Here is a 21,505-nt window from a genome sequence, read left to right as displayed (position 1 = left end):
CCCCCTGAAGGCTCTGGATGCCCGGAGCGGCCATGAGCAAGCGGAACCAAGTGTCCTACGTGCGGCCCGCCGAGCCGACTTTCCTGGCCCGCTTCAAAGAGCGGGTCGGCTACAGGGAAGGACCCACCGTAGAAACCAAGGTGAGCTGGGCCCGTCTCGGTTCCCGGTTCCCGGTTTCCGCCTGCAGGTGTGGATGGACAGGTCCCTCCGCGCGCCTGCTCGCTGCCCGCCGCGGCCTCAGCTGCAGCAGCCTTTGGGCCCCGCGAAGCTCTTGCTCATTTTCCTGGAAAATGAGGTGGCTCAGATAAAGCGCCTCGTCCTTGGTAGATAGTTAATTCGCTTTTCTGTCTCTCGTCTCTTTGCTTAGACGCTCTTGTTGTAGTGTGGGTGGTGGCATCGTGCAGTTTTCCAGATCACTGGCGTCCACTAGATCAAATGGTTCGGGTACCCGAGTCGGGAGATGTTAGAGAGAGAAAGAGTGTGTGCAAGAGCACTCAATAAGAGAGAGATCATTCAGTAAGAAGGCTGTTATGCTTGGGAGATGGCATTTGCACCATGGTCCATACCTTGGGTGGGAGAGAGAGCTCAAGGCGCTGAGCAGACCTGGGGTTCAGAACCCACCAGAGTGTCCCCCAATCTCCCACCCCAAGTCTCCAGCACCACCCACTGGGAGCACTGCAGGATGTGGCCCAAAAACAAAAAACAAGATCCTAGGCTCAAGGCACATAAGGTTTAGTAGAAGAAACAATTGATTTTTGTGCATTTACTCAATCTGGTAAGTACCTGTTAAACCCAGGCAGTGCACCAGGTTCTTATGGGCCTTCAAAATGTCAAAAAAAATTTTTAATTGAATATCCATGAGATAGGCTATTACAAAGCTGTTCATAATTGAGTTTCAGTCATACAATCATCTGGCACCCATCCCTCCACCAGTGTACATGTCCCACCACCAAGGTCCCCTGTTTCCTTACCGCCATTCCCCAACATCCCACCCCCCCACCTCCAGCCTCCCTCAATGGAAGGCACTTTCTTGCTTTCTCTCTTCTTTTCCTTTTGTGCATTAAGGTTTGCAATACAGGTGCTAAGAGGTCATGGTGTTTGCTCAGGGCATTCGGTATTTTTATTGGGACGAGCTGGAGGAGCTTTTCAATTGGGTGGCAGCTTTGGGATACAGATGTGATTGCTGAAGCTTCCAGAAGTACAGGGAGGTAGGAGGAGGTAGGGAGTTGGGGGGAGGTAGCCCATTCCGACCCTGAGAAAGCCTGGAGATTTAAGTCACAAAACCGCATAACAGAATTTTCAGCAGATTATGTCTCTGTGAGATCCATTGTGAAATGGTGGAATCAGGCTAGGGGCATGGTGTTAATTTTGGACCGTGGGAGCAAGTAGCTGCCAGGGCCTCTGTTTAGGTGAGTACCAGGCTGACCTGCCCCCCTCTTATTTACCCAGTCTGTCCAGCCTTGTGCAGGTCCAAGATTAACTGTGGCTTTTGATCTCTTGTGAGATTTATTTATGGGTCTCTGAAGCAAGGCCAGTAGTAGAGCTTACATGGCTTTGGAGTTGGTTCGTGGGGGTGACTGCCAGTGCTTCCAGGAGTATTGGGAAGTGGGGAGAGGTAGCCCATCCCAACTCCTAGAAAGCCTGGAGATTTTAGTCACAAAATGAGCATACCCAATTTTTTAGCAGATTGTATCTTGATGAGATCTGTCTTGAGACAGTGGAGTCAGGCCAGGGGTATGGCAATGATTTTGGATTGTGGAAGCAAACATTTGCCGGGGGCTTTGTTTGGGCTGGCACCAGGGTCAACCCACCCTCCTATGATTTACTATGGTCTGTTCAGCCGTGCATGGGTCTGAGATTAATTGTGGCTCTTGATCTCTTCCAATTTATTTATGGGTTTCTGAAATAAGGCCAATAAGTGAGTTGTATAGCTGAGCCAAAGGTGATTTGTGGGCGTGGTTCCCACACACCTGACTTTTGGCCATTTAATTTCTTGGTAAACTTAGTCCCAAGTTTTTGGAGTCCAGCCAAAAAGCACAGTGGCAGTTTGGGGGTATCAGGAAGCCTGAAGGCACAATCAGGCTGCTGATGCCCTCACCCTGCAGGTACAGGTTGACCTGCTCGTGGCACCATCACTTAATCACTTAATCCCCGTTATTCATCGATTTACTCGAGCGGGTGCCAGTAACATCTCCATTCATCCCGGTTGCGTGCTAGCGTAGCCCAATGGTATCTGTTCGTTCTAGGAACATGCAGAGCCTCAAACCAATCATTCAGGGTCTTGACGAAGAAGTCTGACCATCTTGTAGGTGGGCGTCCACGTGATCTTTTGATGTCCCGTGGAATCCAATCAGTAATGGCTCTAGTCCAGCGGTTGTCTGTAAACCTCATTACGTGTCCAGCCCATCTGATTTTTGATGTCTTGGCAAATGAGACAGCGTCCCTGATTCTTGAGTGTTGACGAAGATCAGAACTCCGGATTCTATCTCTCATTTGAGTGAATCGAGATATTCCAAGCATAGCTCTTTCGATTCCTCTTTGAGAGACCCGAATAGTGTTCTCATCCTGTTTTCGTAGGGTCCAGGTCTCTGAGGCATATGTTAATGCAGGAAGAACAGTGGAATCAAAGAGATGTGCTCGTAGCTGGAGGTTCTTTGTCCTTTTAGTTATTTCTTCAACGTTCTTGAAGGCATTCCAAGCCGCTCTCTTCCTCCTGCACAACTCAGGTGCCAGGTCATTCATCATGTTGATTTCTCGACCTAGGTATATATAAATGAATGAGACCAGTTGTAGTTACTGGTTTTGGCATATCGAATACACAGCGCATAGCTTGCCAGGCTCTTCCGTGTGGGCGGAATACTCTCGGTAGCTTGCCAGTCTTTCCGAGAGGGTCTCATTCACCTGACCCTGAAGGCTTCACCGACATGGCAGCACTGAGAAGGATGAGAAAGGAGAGGCCGACAAAATCTCAAGGCCGACCTAGGCTGCCACAACGAAGGAAGACAAAAATGATTGTCTGTACTTTCAATGCACGTACGCTAGCATCAGATGCATCCATCGAGGACCTGATGGTACAAGCGCGAATGATCAAGTACGACATCATTGGTCTGACTGAGACAAGAAGGCACGAATCTCACCATGCCGTTTTCGACACTGGAGAAGAATTGTTCCTCGGAACATGCGATAAAAGAGGTGTTGGAGGCATCGGTGTCCTTGTCAACAATCAGATGGGCTGGTCACGTAATGAGTATTTAAAGACGACCGTTGGACTAGAGCTGTTACTGATTGGATTCCACGGGATGTCAAGAGACCGTGTGGCCGCCCACCTACCAGATGGTCAGACTTCTTCCTGAAGATCATGAACGATCGGTTTGAGGCCCTTCATGTTCCCGGAGCGAACAGATGCCATTGGGCTACACTAGCACGCGACAGGGACAAATGGAGACGTTACTGGCGCCCGCTCAAGCAAATCGACGACTAACGGGAAGTTAAGTTAAGTTAAGTTAAGGTATATATAACTGTTTTATTCGGAGATGGTGGTTCCATTGAGAGCGAATGGAGCGTCAGGAACAAGGCTGTTTCTCATAAACATTGTCTTCGTAAGATTCAGCTGTAGTCCGACCTTTCCACATTCATGGTCAAAGTCGAGCATTTGTGCCGCTTGGCTGATGTTTGGTGTTATTAGAATGATGTCATCAGCAAAGCGGAGGTGGTGTAGTTGCCGACCATCTATTTTCACTCCGATGCTTTCCCATTCCAGTCGTCGCATGATGTTCTCGAGGGTGGCACTGAAGAGTTTTGGTGAAATGGTATCACCCTGCCGAACCCCTCTCTTGATATGGATGATTACTTCTTTGTAGAATGGTGAGATCTTGGTAGTGAATCCGCAATAGAGCTCACGAAGGATCCTGATGTATTGAGTTTGTACGCCCTGATTGGCTAGGGCTTCCATGACCGCTTCCGTCTCAACAGAATCAAAGGCCTTCTTTAAATCAATGAACGATAGACAGAGCGGCATCTTGAACTCCTGAGAAACCTCAATGAGCTTAGTAATCGTGTGGATATGGTCGATGGTACTGAATCCTTTTTGGAATCCGGCTTGTTCACATGGTTGTCCTTTTTCTAGTGTTCTGCTAATCCTATTCAGGATGACTCGAGTGAACAGTTTGTAGACGACAGACAATAGGCAGATTGGGCGATAGTTGCCAATGTCGTGGATGTCTCCCTTCTTGTATAGTAGTACTGTCCTGCTGGTTTTCCATTGGGATGGAACCTTGCATTCAGACAGGTAGCGTGTGAAGAGCCAAGCCAATGTATTGATGAGTACTGATGGTAAGTTCTTCAGGTGTTCAGGTCTGATCTTGTCTGGGCCAGGTGCTCTTTGTTTCTTTACTGACGAGATGGCATGTTGGATTTCGGAAGGGAGAACATTGGGAACGACATATCCATCATGTGGTATGTGGGCAAGTGGACGTGGCTATTAAAGAGATCTGAGTAGAAGTCATGAATAATCTTCTCCATTGCCCTTCTGGAAGATGTGATAGATCCATCATGATGTTGGAGGGCAGTCATCTTGGTTTTGTAGTTGGTGAAGGACAGGCGGGCATTACGAATGCTTTTCCCAGCTTCTGCCGCATCTACCAGTACTGCTGCTCTCCTGTTTTTGAGGTCATCCTTGATGGCTTCTCTGCACTGTTTTGCCAGTTCGGATGTTCGCTTGTGGTTGCCTGAGGCATGTGCCAAGCCACGTTGGCGAATAAGTTCAAGAGTGTTCAAAGAAAGGCGGTTTTTTGTGGTTATCTCTCTCTTGGCATTCCTCGCACAATCATGGAGGTGCTGAATCATTCGATCGTATTCCTCATCAATGTTGTCAATGACGGCATCTTCCCATGTTGCCGCAACAGAGCCAAAGAGCTCCCAATTGGTGGTCGTTCTGGGAGTCCTCTTCTTAAACCTTGCATTCTTTTCTCCTCGTTCTGTGAGGTAGAATTTTGCACGAAGAAGACGGTGGCACCATATTCCCCAAAATGTTGAATTGTTTTGTTTTTGGGTTCCACCCAGCAGTGCGCAGGAGACCATTATGTGCTGCTGTGCAAAGTGCCGTATGTACTATACAATTTCTCTGGTCCCTGACATCTTTGATACTTCTTGGCCTGCCTCATATCTGCCTTCACAGGTCACCTGATCTTTTAAGATCTTTGAAGCATACCACACACTCGTCCAAAAGTTACTGCTTTGTTTTTTTCTTTGCTTTTCCCGTATCATATACAAAATAGTCGTCTTTGTTATTTTCTTCACTTTTTCCATATTGTATCTGAAAAATTCATTATTTTGTATTGCAGTTATATGCTCCTGTGGCTCTTCACTGCCAAATTGAACTGAGTTCATTTCATAATACTGTATTTTCTTAGCATGTAGCACAGTGGCTAGTACCAAATGGTACATGAGCTGTGAGCATGTGTATGGGTTATATGACCATGCTTATCATCAGGCAAGTCTCCACAGAGCAACGATATACATTCGACCTTGAGCACGGATTGGTTAGTAGGCCAAGCTGAAGGAACATCCCTAGGGAAGAAGCGGAAATAGTGAGTTGTGGCCTGTCTATAGAGGTGACTGACGAACTGATGGAGGTGATGCCATATGGACTGCTTACTAAGCAACAGGAAGCCAAAATTGGTTCATGATATTAAGAAATTGAGTGACTTCCCCAGGACTAAAATCAGTAGTGGATGAAGTTTGAGAAGGACATGAATACAGCATCGAGGAGAATATGGGGTCTTTTTTTTTTTTTTGCTTTTTGGGTCACACCAGTGATGTAGTGTTACTCCTGGCAGTGCTTGGGGGACCATATGGGATGCTGGGAATTGAACCCGGGTTAGCCGTGTGCAAGGCAAACGCCCTACCCGCTGTGCTATCACTCCAGCCCCTGGGGTCTATTTTTAAGTCTGCTTGAGGTTAGGCCCTAGTGATGAGTATATGTGCATAGTTAAGCACTTTGAAGATTATACTGTAGAAATAAGTAGTATCCTTGGGTAAGGAGGGTTTCCAGTTAAAATCAATGATTTGGGCTTATTTAGTCAAAACTTTTCCATAGAGAGATACCCTGTGTTGTGTTTGAGAAACTATACTTAATAAATTTATCAGTAAAATCATCATTCATGTGAAACATTACATATGCTAAATCATCTTATTTGCCTTGAGAGTTATTTCAGAAGTAGCTTTGAACTGACCTCAGTGTCTGTCACTGGGATTGTTTTCTAGTTGGTTAGTGGAATTAACAAGATCACTTTCCCATATCCTTTGTTAAAAATACTTAGGGACTCTTTTGTCATTTTGGTACTTGGATCACATCCTGCAGTACTCAGGGTCTATTTCTGGCAGGACTGGGGGACCGTATGAGGTGATTAAACCTGGTTGGTCACGTGCAAGGCAAGTGCCCTACCCCTGTACTTGCTAATTACTTACTTGTGTTCAGTTATTGGATAGACTTGGCCAGGATTTCATCATTTTTCAACCGTTTGTCATTCATATCTTTCATAAGTAGATTAACATTTTTTTGGTTGGGGAGGCCACACCTGGCGGTGCTTAGAGCTTACTTCTGGCTCTGTGCTCAAGGATTACTCTTGGTGGTCCTCAGGAGAACTTACATGGTCCAAGGGTCTAACCCAGTCATCTGTGTGCAAGGAAGTGTCTTAACCACTATTCTATCTCTCTGACCCCTTGATAAATATTTCTTGGGTCCACGTTACTTGCCAGACTCCTAGGTACAAAATTGGAGCAAGAGTAGCTCTCAGAAGGTCTCTCCTAGGTGACAGAAACACTGATGACAGAGTCTAGTAAGGACTTGTAGAGAATGTCAGTCTAGAACAGTGATCTTTAACCACTGGTCCCTGGACCGATCCGCGTCCATAGGTGTAAAAAGGTGAAAAACCACCAACCTACTGCCTTGGTTGTGACTGCCGGCTCACAGATGGGTATGCAGGACGGGTGCCTGATCAAGGTGTAGAAATGTTCAATAACACTGGTCTAGAAAGTAGCTTGAGTTGGAGTTGGGATATGAGCCGTAAGCTGGTGTGTTTGTTAGGTGACTTCAGGGACACTGGGAACTTGTTCAAAGACAGGTGAGGCCAAGAAGCTAGAAGCCAAGTTCATGGATCTTCAGCTGTCAAACATGCCTTTAGTATAGAAGCCATAAGACAGAAAGCTGTAGTTCTGACGAGTGCCAGCTTTCAGGGGGTTCCTGCCTTTGTGAGGAAACAAGGAAGGCGATGTTGGAGAGGAAAAAACAAGGGCTTTTTGGTGATTTGGAGTCACACCTGGCAGTGCTCAGCTCTTCTGGCTCTGCACTCAGGGATCACTGATTGCAGGGCTTGAGGGACCATATAGAGTGCCAGAGATGAAACCTAGGTCAGTCCCGTGGAAGGCAAGTGCCTTACCCACTTTACTGTTGCTTCGGCCCAGAAACAAATATTTTAATAATGTGTAAAAACAGTTTGGTTGTATACCTTTCATCCCAGCCCCCATCTGCTCATTTTAATAATAACAGTTTCTCACAGAGACAGTGGTTATGTTTATTTGAAGGTCAACAAATACATGGTATTGTGTTTCCCCCTAGAGAATCCAGCCTCAGCTCCCAGATGAAGATGGTGATCAAAGTGACAAAGAAGATGAACAACCCCAAGTGGTGGTTTTAAAAAAGGGAGACTTGTCAGCTGAAGAAGTCATGAAAATTAAAGCAGAAATAAAGGCTGCCAATGCAGGTATTTAGGGCTGGATAGATAGTAAAGTGGGTAGGGGGCTTGCCTTGGATGTAGCCGACCTGGGTTCAGTCTCTGGCATCTCATATAGTCTCTAGTGCACCACCAGGAGTAGTTTCTGAGTGTATAGCCAGGAGTAACCCCTGAGCATTGCTGGGTGTGGCCCAAAACCACACCTGAATCCCTCCCCCCCACAAACACACCCCCATTAAAAAAGGATTCATTTTGTTGTGTCTTTGAAGAAGCTAGTCCTAGATTCATATTTGGGCTTTAACATTTAATCAAGTATGTGGCCATGACCAAAGCATTTTACTTCTTGGCCTCTGTTATAGAAACTGGGGGCAATAATCATATTATCTTTATTGGATTATTATGAAGATTGAGTGAATTTTTTTGTTTGTTTTTTTTTTTGTTTTGGGGCCACACCCATTGATGATCAGGGGTTTCTCCTGAGTCTGCGCTCAGGAACTACTCCTGGCAGTACTTTGGGGAACCATAATGGATGCTGGGGATCGAAAATGGGTCAGCCGCATGTGCTGTACTTATTACACCAGCCCCAAGAATTAATTTTTTTAAGTGAATTCACTTTTAGGAGCCAAAGAGATGCTACAGTTGTAGGGCATTTGCCTTGCACACATGGCCAACTCCGGTTTGATTCCTGGCACCCCATTTGGTCCCCCAAGTCTGCCAGGAATGATCCTTGAGTACAGAGCTAGGAGTAAGCCCAATAACACCAGGTGTGACCCAGCATTCCCTGTGCCCTAACCCCTAAAGAAGAGTGAATTTAATTTTAAATCTTTTTTTTAAAGGTGGCTAGGTTTACAAACTTCTCACCAAAGATCTAATTAACACCTGAAATATAATATGCTATTATGTACATTTTTCATATCACTAAATATTGGTTTAGGAGGAAATGCTGGAATTCTAGACAGTTGCTTCTCTTTTTGTTTTGTTTACTTTATTTTGGGCTGCACATGCAGTGCTCAGAACTTACTCCTGACTCTGCACTTAGAGATCATTCCTAGAAGTGCTCAAAGGACCAAATATGATGCTAGGAACCAATCCTAATTCAACCATGTGCTAGGCACCCTACTCACTGTACTATCTCTCTGGCCCCATTTTTTCAACACACTTTTCAAAAACAACCTGGGTGCTGAAAAGATTGTTCAGGGCTTAAGGTACTTTACTTGCTGATGGCCAATCCCATTTTGAGTGCTGAACTCCACATATAATCCTCTGAGCACTTCTTGAAGTCTCGCCTGAGCAAGGAATCAGAAATAGCCCCTGAGCACCTCCAGGTATGTCTCCAACCTCCTCTCCCCAAAATCATACATCCACACCCAAGTATGGTCCAAACCCCCAAGTACACACACACACACACACACGGCCCCCACCTGAAAACACACTAGTTGGGTTTGTCAGTTCCTTAATGCTTCAGTCAGTGAATTTCTCCTAGCTACTGCATGTCTTTGGAGAAGGCCAAACTGAATTGATGCAAGCATATCCTTGGCTGCAGGATGAGATTTTCTTGCCATTGAACACTTTTGATAAAGGCAAAATAATGAAAAGAAAGTTCTTTAACTCTTGTTTTTCCTACAGATGAAGAACCAGCTTCTGCTGATGGGAGAATCATGTACCGAAAGCCAGCCAAGCGTTCCTCAGATGGAAAGAACTGTGGTTTAACAGCAAGCTCAAAAAAGAAGAAGACTAATGAAGATGAAGTCAATAAGCCGGACTCTGTGAAAAAGAACTCAGAAAAACAAGTCAAAAACAGTAGTCTCCTTTCTTTTGGCGATGAAGATGAAAATGAATAATTTTAAGTGTTTTGGACTTAAATCCTCTTTAGAATATATGAGGAGCTTTTTAAAAATAGCATTTCTTCCTATTATAAAGAAAAGACATTACAGAAAACTTTAAAAATACAGGAAAAAAATTAGTAAAAAGTTATCTACAATACCCCCTTGACCTGAAGTAACAATGACAACTGTTGATGTTAAGTATTGATTTTTTGTTTTCTGTATGGGGCCACATGCAGCAGTGCTCAGGTCTTAATTCTGCTCAGCACCACTCAGGGATCATCTCTGATGGGGCCCAGGGAACCATATGTGGTGCCAGGGCAAACACCCTACCTGTACTATAACTCTAGGCCAAACATTGGTATTTTGATACTTCCTGGTGTAATTATATAAGTAAATTTATGCTTTTTTTTTTTTAAACAAAGTTGAGATTATGTTTTCCTGCTTCTTGTTTGACATTATGTTGTGGGCATTACCCTGGTTCAGTAAAATTCCGAACTACAGAGAATTTGTAATTAAACAGGCCCCCCTCTGTATCATCCTCATTAGCAGAACTGCCACAAGAGACAAGTGGCTCTTGTATGAGTAAGGATCTAACACGAAGGATCCTGATAGAATTGAGGCTCTATTTTAATGTATAAAAGAGTCACTATCAGGTAGTTGGCTTAATTTTGCTAACTTAAGAACCTACTGGGTTTTTCTATACAAAAACAGGTAAGTTAGCAAACATGACCTTTCTCTTGTGTAGAGCATAGAGCTGAAACCTAGGAATATTGGAGCTATGTTTAGGCCAAAGGAAAGCAGCTAGCCACTTGTCCAGATGGTTCTGATGATTTCTTTAGAATGAACTGTTGAAATCAGAATTACTGGGTAAAAACATTTGAATATTTTTTTAAACTTTGGTATCAGTCTACATTCAAAATGCTTTCTAGGATGTGAGGGCGATCTGGCTGCGACATCTGTCACCCCCATTGATCGCCAGGCTTGATTTGGCTGATCTGGCTGGCTAGGTGGGTGTCCCCTTCCTCCCTCACCGCTCCATGTGCGTCCCTCCCGAAGCTGCGCGCTCGGTCGAAGAGGACGGCCTTCCCCGAATAGAGACGGACCGGTCTTCGGTCGAGGGTATACGAGTAGCTGGACTCCCCTGCTAGAACCTCCAAACAAGCTCAGAATGCTTTCTAGAGAGTCCCTCCCTCCACCCCCCCCCCCCCACCAATACACACATTCATTTACATGGTAGAGGAACCCCCTTCACCTCTTCCTTGATAACTGTACCAACCTTGGAATGACACTAGCCTTTATGTGTTTAACAGTCCAACTTAATTGTTTTTCGTTATATACCAAAGAGGCTAAACTTTCAAATGTGAAGCTTTTTTGCCATTTCTTGGATTAACTTTTTATTCATTTTCTATATTTTCCTTGCTAATTTTTAATTTCATGATATTTTTGTTTCCAATCTGTGTCCAATACAGAATCACTTACTTTCCCTTGTCCTTCATCTCCATGCTATTTTTAATGTGTTCTATGAGCCAAGTTTTTCCCTAACCTTTATTGTTTATATATTCTTATGTCAATATCACAGTTTTAGTTATTATAAAAAAAACTTATAACAGAAATTTTTTAAAATTTCAGTTTAAATACTGTGGTTACAAGTGTTAATGTTTATGGTTTTAATATTGAAAAAATGATTGCACTTGCATCATCAAAATCACTGTAAATTTTAAGGTCTTAGTTCCTAGAGGTGGGATGTGCCAGTTTTGACAAAGGGACTTGGATTGAACCTTAATTGAGCAGAGTTTTCCCCAGGTGTGGATCCAGGACCTGGGAACTTTAAAATGCAGATTTTTCAGGACTTCTGTGCTGAATCACAAACTTAGTGTTTCAGGTCTAAAGAAAATGTTATTTATTTGATAACATAGCTATAATGTGACATGGATGAAATTTGATAACAGAAATAAGTCACAAAAAATGGTGTTACTTATATGAGATATCTAAAATGAATTTAGAATCAAAGACTAGAATAGTACCTGAAACAGAGTTAAGGATTTGTAAATAGGGAGTTATCAATGGACATAAACTTCAGTGAAACAAGATTAATATACCCTAGAGATCTGGTTTAACATTATTACTTTAAATCAACAATAACATTACCCTTAGTTTTGTCAAGAGAATAGATCTCAGGGCCTATAGCTAGTACAACCGGTAGGTGACTTGTCTTGCATGCAGCCTGAGTTTGATACTCCATGTGTCTTCCAAGCCGCAGCTCTGAGCACCACTGACGTGGCTCAAAAAAAAAAAAGTGTTCTTACCACAAAAAGTTCTCGAGCGGGCCCAGTAACGTCTCCATTGGAGACTTTGTTGTTACTGTGTCTGGCATATCGAATACTCTCGGTAGCTTGCCGGGCTCTCCGAGAGGGGCGGAGGAATCGAACTCGGGTCGGCCATGTTGGCCGCTTGTAAGGCGAACACCCTACCTGCTGTGCTATTGCTCCAGCCTGGAGCGATAGCACAGCGGTAGGGCGTTTGCCTTGCATGCAGCCAACATGGCCGACCCGAGTTCGATTCCTCCTCCCCTCTCGGAGAGCCCGGCAAGCTACCGAGAGTATCTCGCCCGCATGGCAGAGCCTGGCAAGCTCCCCATGACGTATTCGATTTGCCAAACACAGTAACAACAAAGTCTCCAATGGAGACGTTACTGGGCCCGCTCGAGCAAATCGATGATCAACGGGAGGGCCTTTACCTTTGGCTGGAGCGATAGCACAGCGGTAGGGCGTTCGCCTTACAAGCGGCCAGCATGGCCAACCCGAGTTCGATTCCTCCGCCCCTCTCGGAGAGCCCGGCAAGCTACCGAGAGTATTCGATATGCCAGACACAGTAACAACAAAGTCTCCAATGGAGACGTTACTGGGCCCGCTCGAGCAAATCGACGATCAACGGGAGGGCCTTACCACAAAAAGTTAAAAATGATTAAAAGGTAATTCTATATCAACCTCTCAATTTTTTTTCGTTGCTGTGAAAGCCAATCCTCATGGCCAGCACTGTTTTACAATATTCCACAGTGACAACTGGTTTTCCTCCTACCCTTTCATTGTAATGACCAGGGTTGTAGTGCTTCCTGAAGGTTACAGGATTTTTCGTTGTGCTGCAAAAAGCAGGGACTGAAACATTTATCGGCGACTGGAGAGATAGCTCAGCAGGTAAGGCACTTGCCTTGCACAAGACTGACCTGGGTTTGAGCCCCAGTATACCATGAAGTCGCCTGAGCATCACTGGGTGTAGCCCCCCCCCAAAAAAAAAAAACCAGAAAAAACAATAAAACAAAGTGTTAGATTATCTTCCTGTAATAGATCTCAAAATACAAATGAGGGGGCTGGAGCAATAGCATAGCGGGTAGGGCATTTGCCTTATAGGCAGCCAACCCAGGTTCGATTCCCAGCATCCCATATGGCCCTCTGAGCACCACCAGGGGTAATTCCTGAGCTCAGAGCCAGGAGTAACCCCTGTGCATCGCTGGGTGTGACCCAAAAAGCAAAAAAAAAAAAAAAAAATACAAATGAGTAGAGACATACTTCATAAAACCTATTAACTCAGATCCCTTTTTCTTTCTTTGGTTAATCTGAGTTATTTTCAAAGACAAACTGATCCTACACTGTGTTCTTGTTATTAGTTAATGCATTCATTTACTTATGTCGGATTGAACCCCGGTCTCATTCATACATTGTCCTCAACCACTAAGTTACATCGCTGACCCTTACATTTTCCTTTTTATTTTCTACTGGGTGTGTTGGGGGGGGGGGGAGACTTGGCAGTATTCTCCTCTTAAAAATACAAGTATTAGGGCCAGAGCGATAGTACAATGGGCAGAGCACTTGTCTTCCCTACACCAACATGGGTTCGGTCCCTGTCACCTTATGTGGTCCCTGGAGTACTGCTAGGAGTGATTCATGAGTGCAGAGCCAGGAGTAAGCCCTTAGCACCATCAGGTGTGACCTATAAACAAAATGAAAATATAGGTATTAAAATTCAAATATCCAAATAACCTTCTGTAGGACCAGATAGTACAGCAAGTATGGTGCTTGCTTTGCACTCAGCCAAGCCAGGTTCAATCTCTGACACCCCATCTGATCCCTGAGCACCACTTGGGAGTGATCACTGAGCAGAGCCAGGTATAATCCAAAAACATTTATATTTAAACACACACGTTTCTGTAGGTCAAGAATAAAATTACCAAGACAACCCATAAGGAAAAATACACTATGAGGGAAAAACTAATGGTATAGTGTATGTTTGGGGTGTGTGTGTGTGAGTGATATAAATTTTTGGGACATTTGTTAACTCAAAAGCAATTATTTGTGGAAGCTCTTTATGTTAACATTTTATTTTTAAGACAATCTCAGTGTCTTCATTATTGTATATCCCATTATTCATGGTGGGATTTGAGATGGAGAGAATTGAGGTAAGATTTTATACCATCACCATCCAGCGACAACATCAGACTCAAGGCTATTTCATTCTAAAGTCATTTTTTTTTTCAGCAAGGGTGGGAATGATCGGGACACACCCAGCTGTTTTGAAGGCTTATTCCTGCAGTGCTTGGGTCACCATATTTGGTGCCAGGGATCAAACTGGGTCAGGTGGTGTAAGGCAAGCATCTTAACCCCCACACTATTGCTCCAGCCCCTGAAGTCTATTTTCTTTCAGAATACATGACCTTTTGCTTAACATATATTCATCCTAGCAGAAGACCGAGTTTTAAACTGAGAGGAAATGTTTCACACACCATGAGTTCCAGTCAGACCTCACTGCAAAGGAAACATCAGAAAGTGAGGATGCAGAAAAAACCTTCAAAGTGCAGTGACTGTGGAAAACTCTACTCCGAGATCAGCTCTTATCCAGCACCAGCGGATCCACACCCGAGAAGCCCTAAGAATTTATGGGGGAAGAAATGCCATTTTCATGCGTTTCCATGCCAGTTACATCCCATCATATTTTCAAGCTTGAAGTTTCTGATGGCAAAGAAGTGAACTGTGTCTAAAAAATTTCCCACATTCGGGGCTAGAGTGATAGCACAGCGGGTAGGGTGTTTGCCTTGCACACGGCCGACCCGGGTTTGATTCCCAGCATCCCATATGGTTGCCCCAAGCACCACCAGGAGTGATTCCTAAGTGCAGAGCCAGGAGGAACCCCTGAGCATAGCTGGGTGTGACCCAAAAAGAAAAAAAATTCCCACACAACACAATCATAAGGCCTTTCTCCAGTATGGATCCTGTAATGTTCAGTAAGGTGTGCATGCTTGTGAAAAGTTTTTTCACACTGCATTTGTGAAGTTTCTCTCCAATGTGAGTCATCTCATGTTCAACAAGGGAAGAGTTCTGAGTAAAGGCATTCCCACATTCAGTACTAGTGTAGGGCTTCTCTCCAGAGTGAATTCTCTGATCCTGCATGAAGCATGCACTCTGATTAAATGCTTTCCCACATTCGTTATACTTTTAAGGTTTGTCTCCAGAGTGACTTCGTTGATGACATGTAAGGCAGATGCTCTGACTAAAAGCCTTGCCAAATTCAGTGCATTTACATGATTTCTCTTCGGTATGGAATTTGCAAGTGTTTAGGGATGGATTCTGACAAAAGACAGCCACATTCGTTGCATTTATAAGATCTCTCTCCAGTGTGGATTCTCAAATGCTGAACAAAGATTGCTTTTTTCCGAAAAGCTTTCTCACATACATTACATTTATAAGGTTTCTCTCGCATATGAATCCTCAGATATTGAGTAAGATTTGAGCTTTTCCAGAAACAAGTTCCACATTCATGCATACATAGGGCTTCTCTTGGGTGTGAATTCACTGGTGCTGGGTAACAGCTGATCTCGCAGTAGAGTTTTCCACAGTCACTGCACTCTGAAGGTTTCTTCTGCATTCTCAGTTTCTGATGTTTCCTTTGCAGTGAGGTCTGACTGGAACTCATGGTTTGTTAGACATTTCCTCTCAGTCATTCCTGCAAGATTTATCCTGCTGTTTCTTGTTTATCACACATCTCAGGCAGTAGTGATTAGTATCTTATTCGATGCAGGGCCTGAAACCCATTTCAGGTTCTCTAAGTAAACATACCTTTGTAACTGAGTTTCTAATGATTTACTATCATTTTGTTGCTTTTCTTAGGTCCACTCACAAAAGTGCCTGGGTGCCAGCACCAGACTTGACAATGCTCAAGGGCCAAGATGTGCTGGGATCAAACTAAGAACCTTTACCACTGGACATCCAGCCCCGTCCACTTCAATTTACCATTTTTCTCGGATCTTACTACCATCAAGGCCTTATACTTAGCAAGTCAGTGAATGGTTTCAGGATGTCCATCAGATGGTTGCAAATGGAATATCTGATCAAGATTAGAGAATATCTGATAAAGCTTATGTACATGTGATGAGAAATCAGTCCACTTTGAGTTATCCTATGACCAGTTTCTTCCTTAATTTTTTCAACAATGGGCTATTCTTACCAATTTCAGTATGACATACCCATTTTACATTTAATGTATGGAGGTGCAGTGGTCCCTGGTGGGCCCCACTGTAGCTCAGCCATCATCACTTCTGGATGAGATCTTTACACATGATGAACGCTCTGATTCCATTACTGAAAACCAAACTATCAGAAATGCAAATGACACTGATTTGTCTCCTGAAGGATCTTCTCTTAAAGAAGGGCAGGTAACCTAACGCAGAGGGAGGAGAAAAGGAACCCATAAATTGTCAGTCTACTGTCCTCATATCTGGATTAAGAGAAACCCAGGAACAGACCACTCCAAAGGAAAAGACTACTGTAAATCTGGATAGAAAGGATATCATGTTTCTCCTAAAAGAATTTCAACAATGGGGATGAAGATACAATATAGCAGATGTCACACACAGCCAACCAAGGTTCAATCCCCAGCACCCATATGGCCCTCTGAGCCTTCCAGAAGTGATCCCTGAGTGAAGAGCTAGGAGTAATCCTTTAGTACCACCAGGTGTGGTCCCAAAACCAAAACCAAATTTTATCAATAATGGAGACATTGCAATGCACAAAGTGAACAAGTGCTCTTATGAACTAAGTATGCAGGGGTAAAATCCACGAAACCCTAAAAAAAAGGGTAAACAAAGAGAAGTTAAAATAAAAAATTAAATTCAATTATAGACAACAAAGTCTACCTTCAATGTAGGCTGCTCAGTGTCCTTGCAAAACAACTGGGGAAGCCTCTGCTTTAAAACGTCAAAGATGGGGACTCACCATATCCATGATGCTGGACCCTGCACCAGGCTGTTTCACTTGGGGCAACCAGGAGGGGTCAGGTGAGGCCCTGCCGTGCCCCAACAGACCAACCCCCAGCAGCTGAAAACCTCCAGAACTCAACTGTCGCCAAGTTCATAGTTATTCTTCACATGCTCAGGCTGTGCCTCACCCATGACTGAACTTATTCCTGGACTGTGCAGCTGCAAATGCAGTCGCAAGACATCTCATCACTAATATTTCAAGAGTAGGGCACCAAATTTGATGGAGTTTAAAGTAGAAGGCAACCAATCTTAGAAACATATTTTTACAGATATTATACATACATATATATATATACATACAAGGCTTAACCTTTTTTTTTTTCTTGGGTCACAACCAGCAATGCTCAGGGGTTATTCCTAGTTCTGCACTCAGGAATTACTCCTAGCAGTGCTTGGGGGACCATATAGGATGCTGGGGATCAAACCCGGGTCAGCCACGTGCAAAGCAAATGCCCTACCCACTGTACTATTGCTCCGGCCCCACAAGGCTTAACCCTTAACAACAAGTTAGTAATCTCTTATAGAAGGGCTTAATGGCCCCTCGATGAAATACAACAATCTTCATACACTGTCCTCTAAGAAAACTTTTGGGATCATTTTCAGCACTTTATTCATAACTGTAGCACTGTAGCACTGTCCTCCCATTGTTCATTGATTTGCTCGAGCGGACCCAGTAACATCTCCACTGTGAGACTTGTTACTGCTTTTGGCATATCAAATATGTCATGGGTAGCTTGCGAGTCTTTGCCATGCAGGCGAGATACTCTTGGTAGCTTGCCGGGTTCTCTGAGAAGGACAGAGGAATCAGTTCTGCTTTGGGGCTGGGGTTAGGGCTTGGGGTGGAAACATCTGAAATATGGCGTTGGGAAGTTATGGTAGTGGAATTGGTGTTCAAATATTAAATGTAATCAAATATTGTGAACAACTTTATAAACATTTAGAAAATTTTAAAGCCAAAGATGGGGCCACAGAGGTACTACAGAGGTTAGGGTGTTTACCTTTTACATAGCCAACCAAGGTTTAATCCCTGGCAATCCAGATAGACTCCAAGTCTACCACAAGAGATCTTGAGCACAGAGTATTGTCAGATGTGGCCCAAACCTACCCCAACAAGAGTCAACTTGAGGATGGCTGGCATGCAGCCAAAGTGGAGAGCTCATGCCTTGCACGTACAAGAATGTTAATTGATTTAGGTGCCCCCACACCAACACTGATGAGAGGTCTGCAACTACTACTATTATTGCCCCCTTCTCTCAACAAAAACTGCGAGATTAAACCTGAGTGCAATAGGGCCAGCACTGGACTATCAAGAAGTCAGGGGGAAGGAGTCATGTAACACCCAGATGGTCTGGTCTCATGAGGACCACAGCTTTCGAGCTGCTGAGCTTCCCAGTGCCTACACACAGACAGGATCTGGCCACCGTCTTCCTCCATGGTAGTGTTCGTTGGAAGGCAGCCCATGTGCCTCCTACTCCTTCCGGCACAGTGTTCATGGAACTCAATGCCTGACGCAGACCTGCTGTACACAGGGAAGTCATCTCCCCTGTCATGGGCAAGTCACCAATCGTGTCAGATACCAGCAGAGCCTTTCTCACATGGAAAAATTCATGTCTGGACCAATGCCATAGGTCTCTTCTGCATACAGATAATCCACCTTTCAATCCTAAATACAATTTTTGTATCAAAGGTATATTTATAGGCTCCTGAAAGCTTACACTTAGTGGGTTTCTGGAAGAAGTAAGTCAGTATAGAATTTTACAGTTACTTTAAGGATATTTGCTATTTTTAAATGTACTCTATGATATGGACTCGAGTCATTTTGTTGTGTTTTCTTTGCGGGGAGCATACCTGGCTGTAATCAGGCTTACAGCTATCTATGCACTCCTAGAAGGACTAGGGGTGTAGGGGCACATAAGGTGCCAGGGATGGAATCTAATTCATTGCATACAAGACAGCATCCTACCAACTGTACTCTCTCTCCTTCTCCTTAGGTTATTTTCTTAAAAATACAAATACTTCAAATAATTACCAAAAATAATAAAAGTTTGGATTATAGTTTCTGCTGATTTTTGTGGGGTTTCTTTGTTTTGGGGACTCATTCATCTGCCCTTAGGGCTTACTCCTGGTTCTGTGCTCAAGGATCATATCTGGAGTACTGGCTGTACAGGGGACTGAATCTCAGTTGGTCTACGACAATGCATACACCTTACTCATTGTATGGTAATACTCACTGTATTACCATTCCTGCTCCCATCTAATTTCTGCTCTGAAACTAACTGTTCAGTGACAAAAATACTTCTTAGTTTTATGTGATATTTTCCCTAATTTGTGAAATGTCAAAAACTTGACATTAACTGGTTTCCTCCAATACCAACATTTTGTGTTCTTTTTAAAAATTTGTCCAAACCTGGCAATACTCAGGGGTTACTCCTGGCTCTACACTCTGTACTCAAAAATTACTCCTAGTAGTGTTCAGAGTGTCATATGGGATGCCAGAGGTAAAACTGGAGTTGGCTGTGTGCAAGGCAAGCTCCCTAGCTGTCCTATCATCTCTCAAATCCCTGCATTCTATTATTTAAAAATTTTAATAACAGATGGAAAACAAAAACCTGAAATAAAGTTCTTTCATTTTATCTTTGATAAAATTACCTGAAAATCACAGAGCAGCTACTCTATTAATAAGCTCCTCTATTCTGGGAAATGATAATCAACATCAGGGAAAATCTGATCAGCAGTTATTGTGGTGGATGAATTTCAGGAAAATAAAACTGCCTGGATATGAAACAGGACCTCCCAGAAAGGCCAGAGGAATCTGCTTTAATATGTTAGAACCTCTCCTTCCCTAGAGGAAAGATGTTTAGATGCAAAACCTCTCTGAATAGTAAACAGTGTACTAAAAGGCAAGGACCTGATTCCTAGTCTACTCCACTGAATCCACCACACCTCCAACACTGAATTCCTTTCAAAGATCAGTTGTGTGTGAGAGAGAGAGCTAGAGAGGTAAATGAGAGAGGAGAGAGGAGAGATTGAACCCAAATTCTGGCAAGTAAGTGCTCTGCTGCTGAGCCCCATCCATGATCCTCCTAGTCCACCTAAAATATTAACCAAAACAATTCTCTCTTGTGGATATTTTTGATTTCCAAGGTGCTCCTCTTCAACATTCTAAATTTCACATACTTCTCAACCCTATCACTTTTCATTCTATTTAGTTAGTACTCATTACAGTCTGTCTTCCTGCACTAAATGCAGAGACAGTCACAGTCTGACTTTGAATCAGCACTCTGATTAGCACTCTGGCTTTGAATCCTGTTCCACTCTTTACTAACTAATCTTGGGCAATTTACTTAGTCTTCTGTGCTTTAATATTTTTTTCTTTTTGGGGTCAAACCTGGCGGTGTACAGGGATTACTCAAAGTTCATGCACTCAGGAAATACTCCTGGCGGTGCTCAGGGGACCCTATGGGATTCTAGGACTCTAACCCGGGTCTGCCGCATGCAAGGAAAATGCCCTACCTGCTATACTATCCCTCCAACTCCAACCCTATAGTTCTTAAGGCCCTCACAAACCTGGGTTCAACCTTTCTAGCACACATTTTCATCTGCTAGAAAACTAGCCTTTTGGACGTAGTGAGGTAGCTCATTAATAGAAAATGGGTTTGATCCCCAGCACCAATCTACTGGAAAAAGAAAAGCTGTGCTCTCAGTAATCCCAAAGACCACCCTGTTTTGGAATCTTTGATCCCGAGGTTATCATGTTTGCACAATAAGATAGATGATTCTAAATTACTTAAAACTTCTGGTTGTGGGGGCCGGAGATATAGTACAACGGTATTACAAGGACTACCATCATCATCCTTCCAGGAACTCTAGCTGATACTTTTCCTCAGCCATACGGCTAGTCACTCTTTCTTGAGACACTGTCATAAACTAGATGGCAAGCTTATTCAACACTGTGAAGTTTCAAGTCTGAAAAGACAAAACTATGCCTGAAGAATTTTCCACATTTATAAGGCTTCAGTTCAGTATGAATTCTATAATGCTTACTAAGGTGTGCACACTTTGGAAAGTTTTTACACATTCACTACACTTACAGCCTCTCAATGAGTTCTACAATGCTCAGTAAGAGATGATCTTTGAGTGTAGGCTTTTTCAAATTCTATACTTAAGTAGGGCTTCTCTCCAGTATGAATTCTCATATGCCAAGGCAGGCAGATACTATGAGTAAAGTCTTCCCCATATTTCATTACACTTACAGATTTCTCTCCAGAATGAGAACTCTTATGACAAATGAGACAAATTCTCTGATAGAAAGCATTACTACACTCACTGCTTCTGTAGGTTCTCCCCCCTGTATGGATTCTCTGATGTTTAGTAAGAGGGATACTCTGAGTAAAAGCTTTGCCACATTCCTTATATTTAGAAGATTTTTCTACAGAATGAGTTCACTGGTATTATATAAGGGATGGGCTCTGACAAAATGTTTTGCTACATTCCTTACATGCATAGATTTTCTCTCCAGTATGAATTCTCAGGTGCTGAGAGAGGCTTGCTTTAGTGTGGAAAGTTTTCTCACAGTGATCAAACTTAAAGGGTCCACCCCCCCGTTATGAATTCCATAATCAAAAAGCATGGAAGAACAG

At 43.5% G+C, this 21,505-nt stretch overlaps 1 protein-coding gene across 1 annotated transcript; it reads left to right on the top strand.

The window, feature by feature from the left end:
• Positions 1–10: 10 nt before the first annotated feature.
• On the top strand, positions 11–9,716 carry KIAA1143 (KIAA1143 ortholog). Its single transcript, XM_056129619.1, has 3 exons — positions 11–140; positions 7,619–7,763; positions 9,360–9,716. The coding sequence occupies exons 1-3, from the start codon at positions 18–20 to the stop codon at positions 9,572–9,574; spliced, it is 483 nt and encodes a 160-aa protein (XP_055985594.1). The 5' UTR covers positions 11–17; the 3' UTR covers positions 9,575–9,716.
• The last annotated feature ends 11,789 nt before the right edge of the window (positions 9,717–21,505 follow it).

This window comes from Sorex fumeus, unplaced genomic scaffold (assembly GCF_029834395.1).
Source record: "Sorex fumeus unplaced genomic scaffold, SorFum_2.1 ptg000072l, whole genome shotgun sequence".
NCBI lineage: Eukaryota > Metazoa > Chordata > Mammalia > Eulipotyphla > Soricidae > Sorex > Sorex fumeus.
The sequence above is the reverse complement of the archived record's forward strand: the minus strand, read 5'-3'. Positions and strand labels throughout refer to the sequence as shown.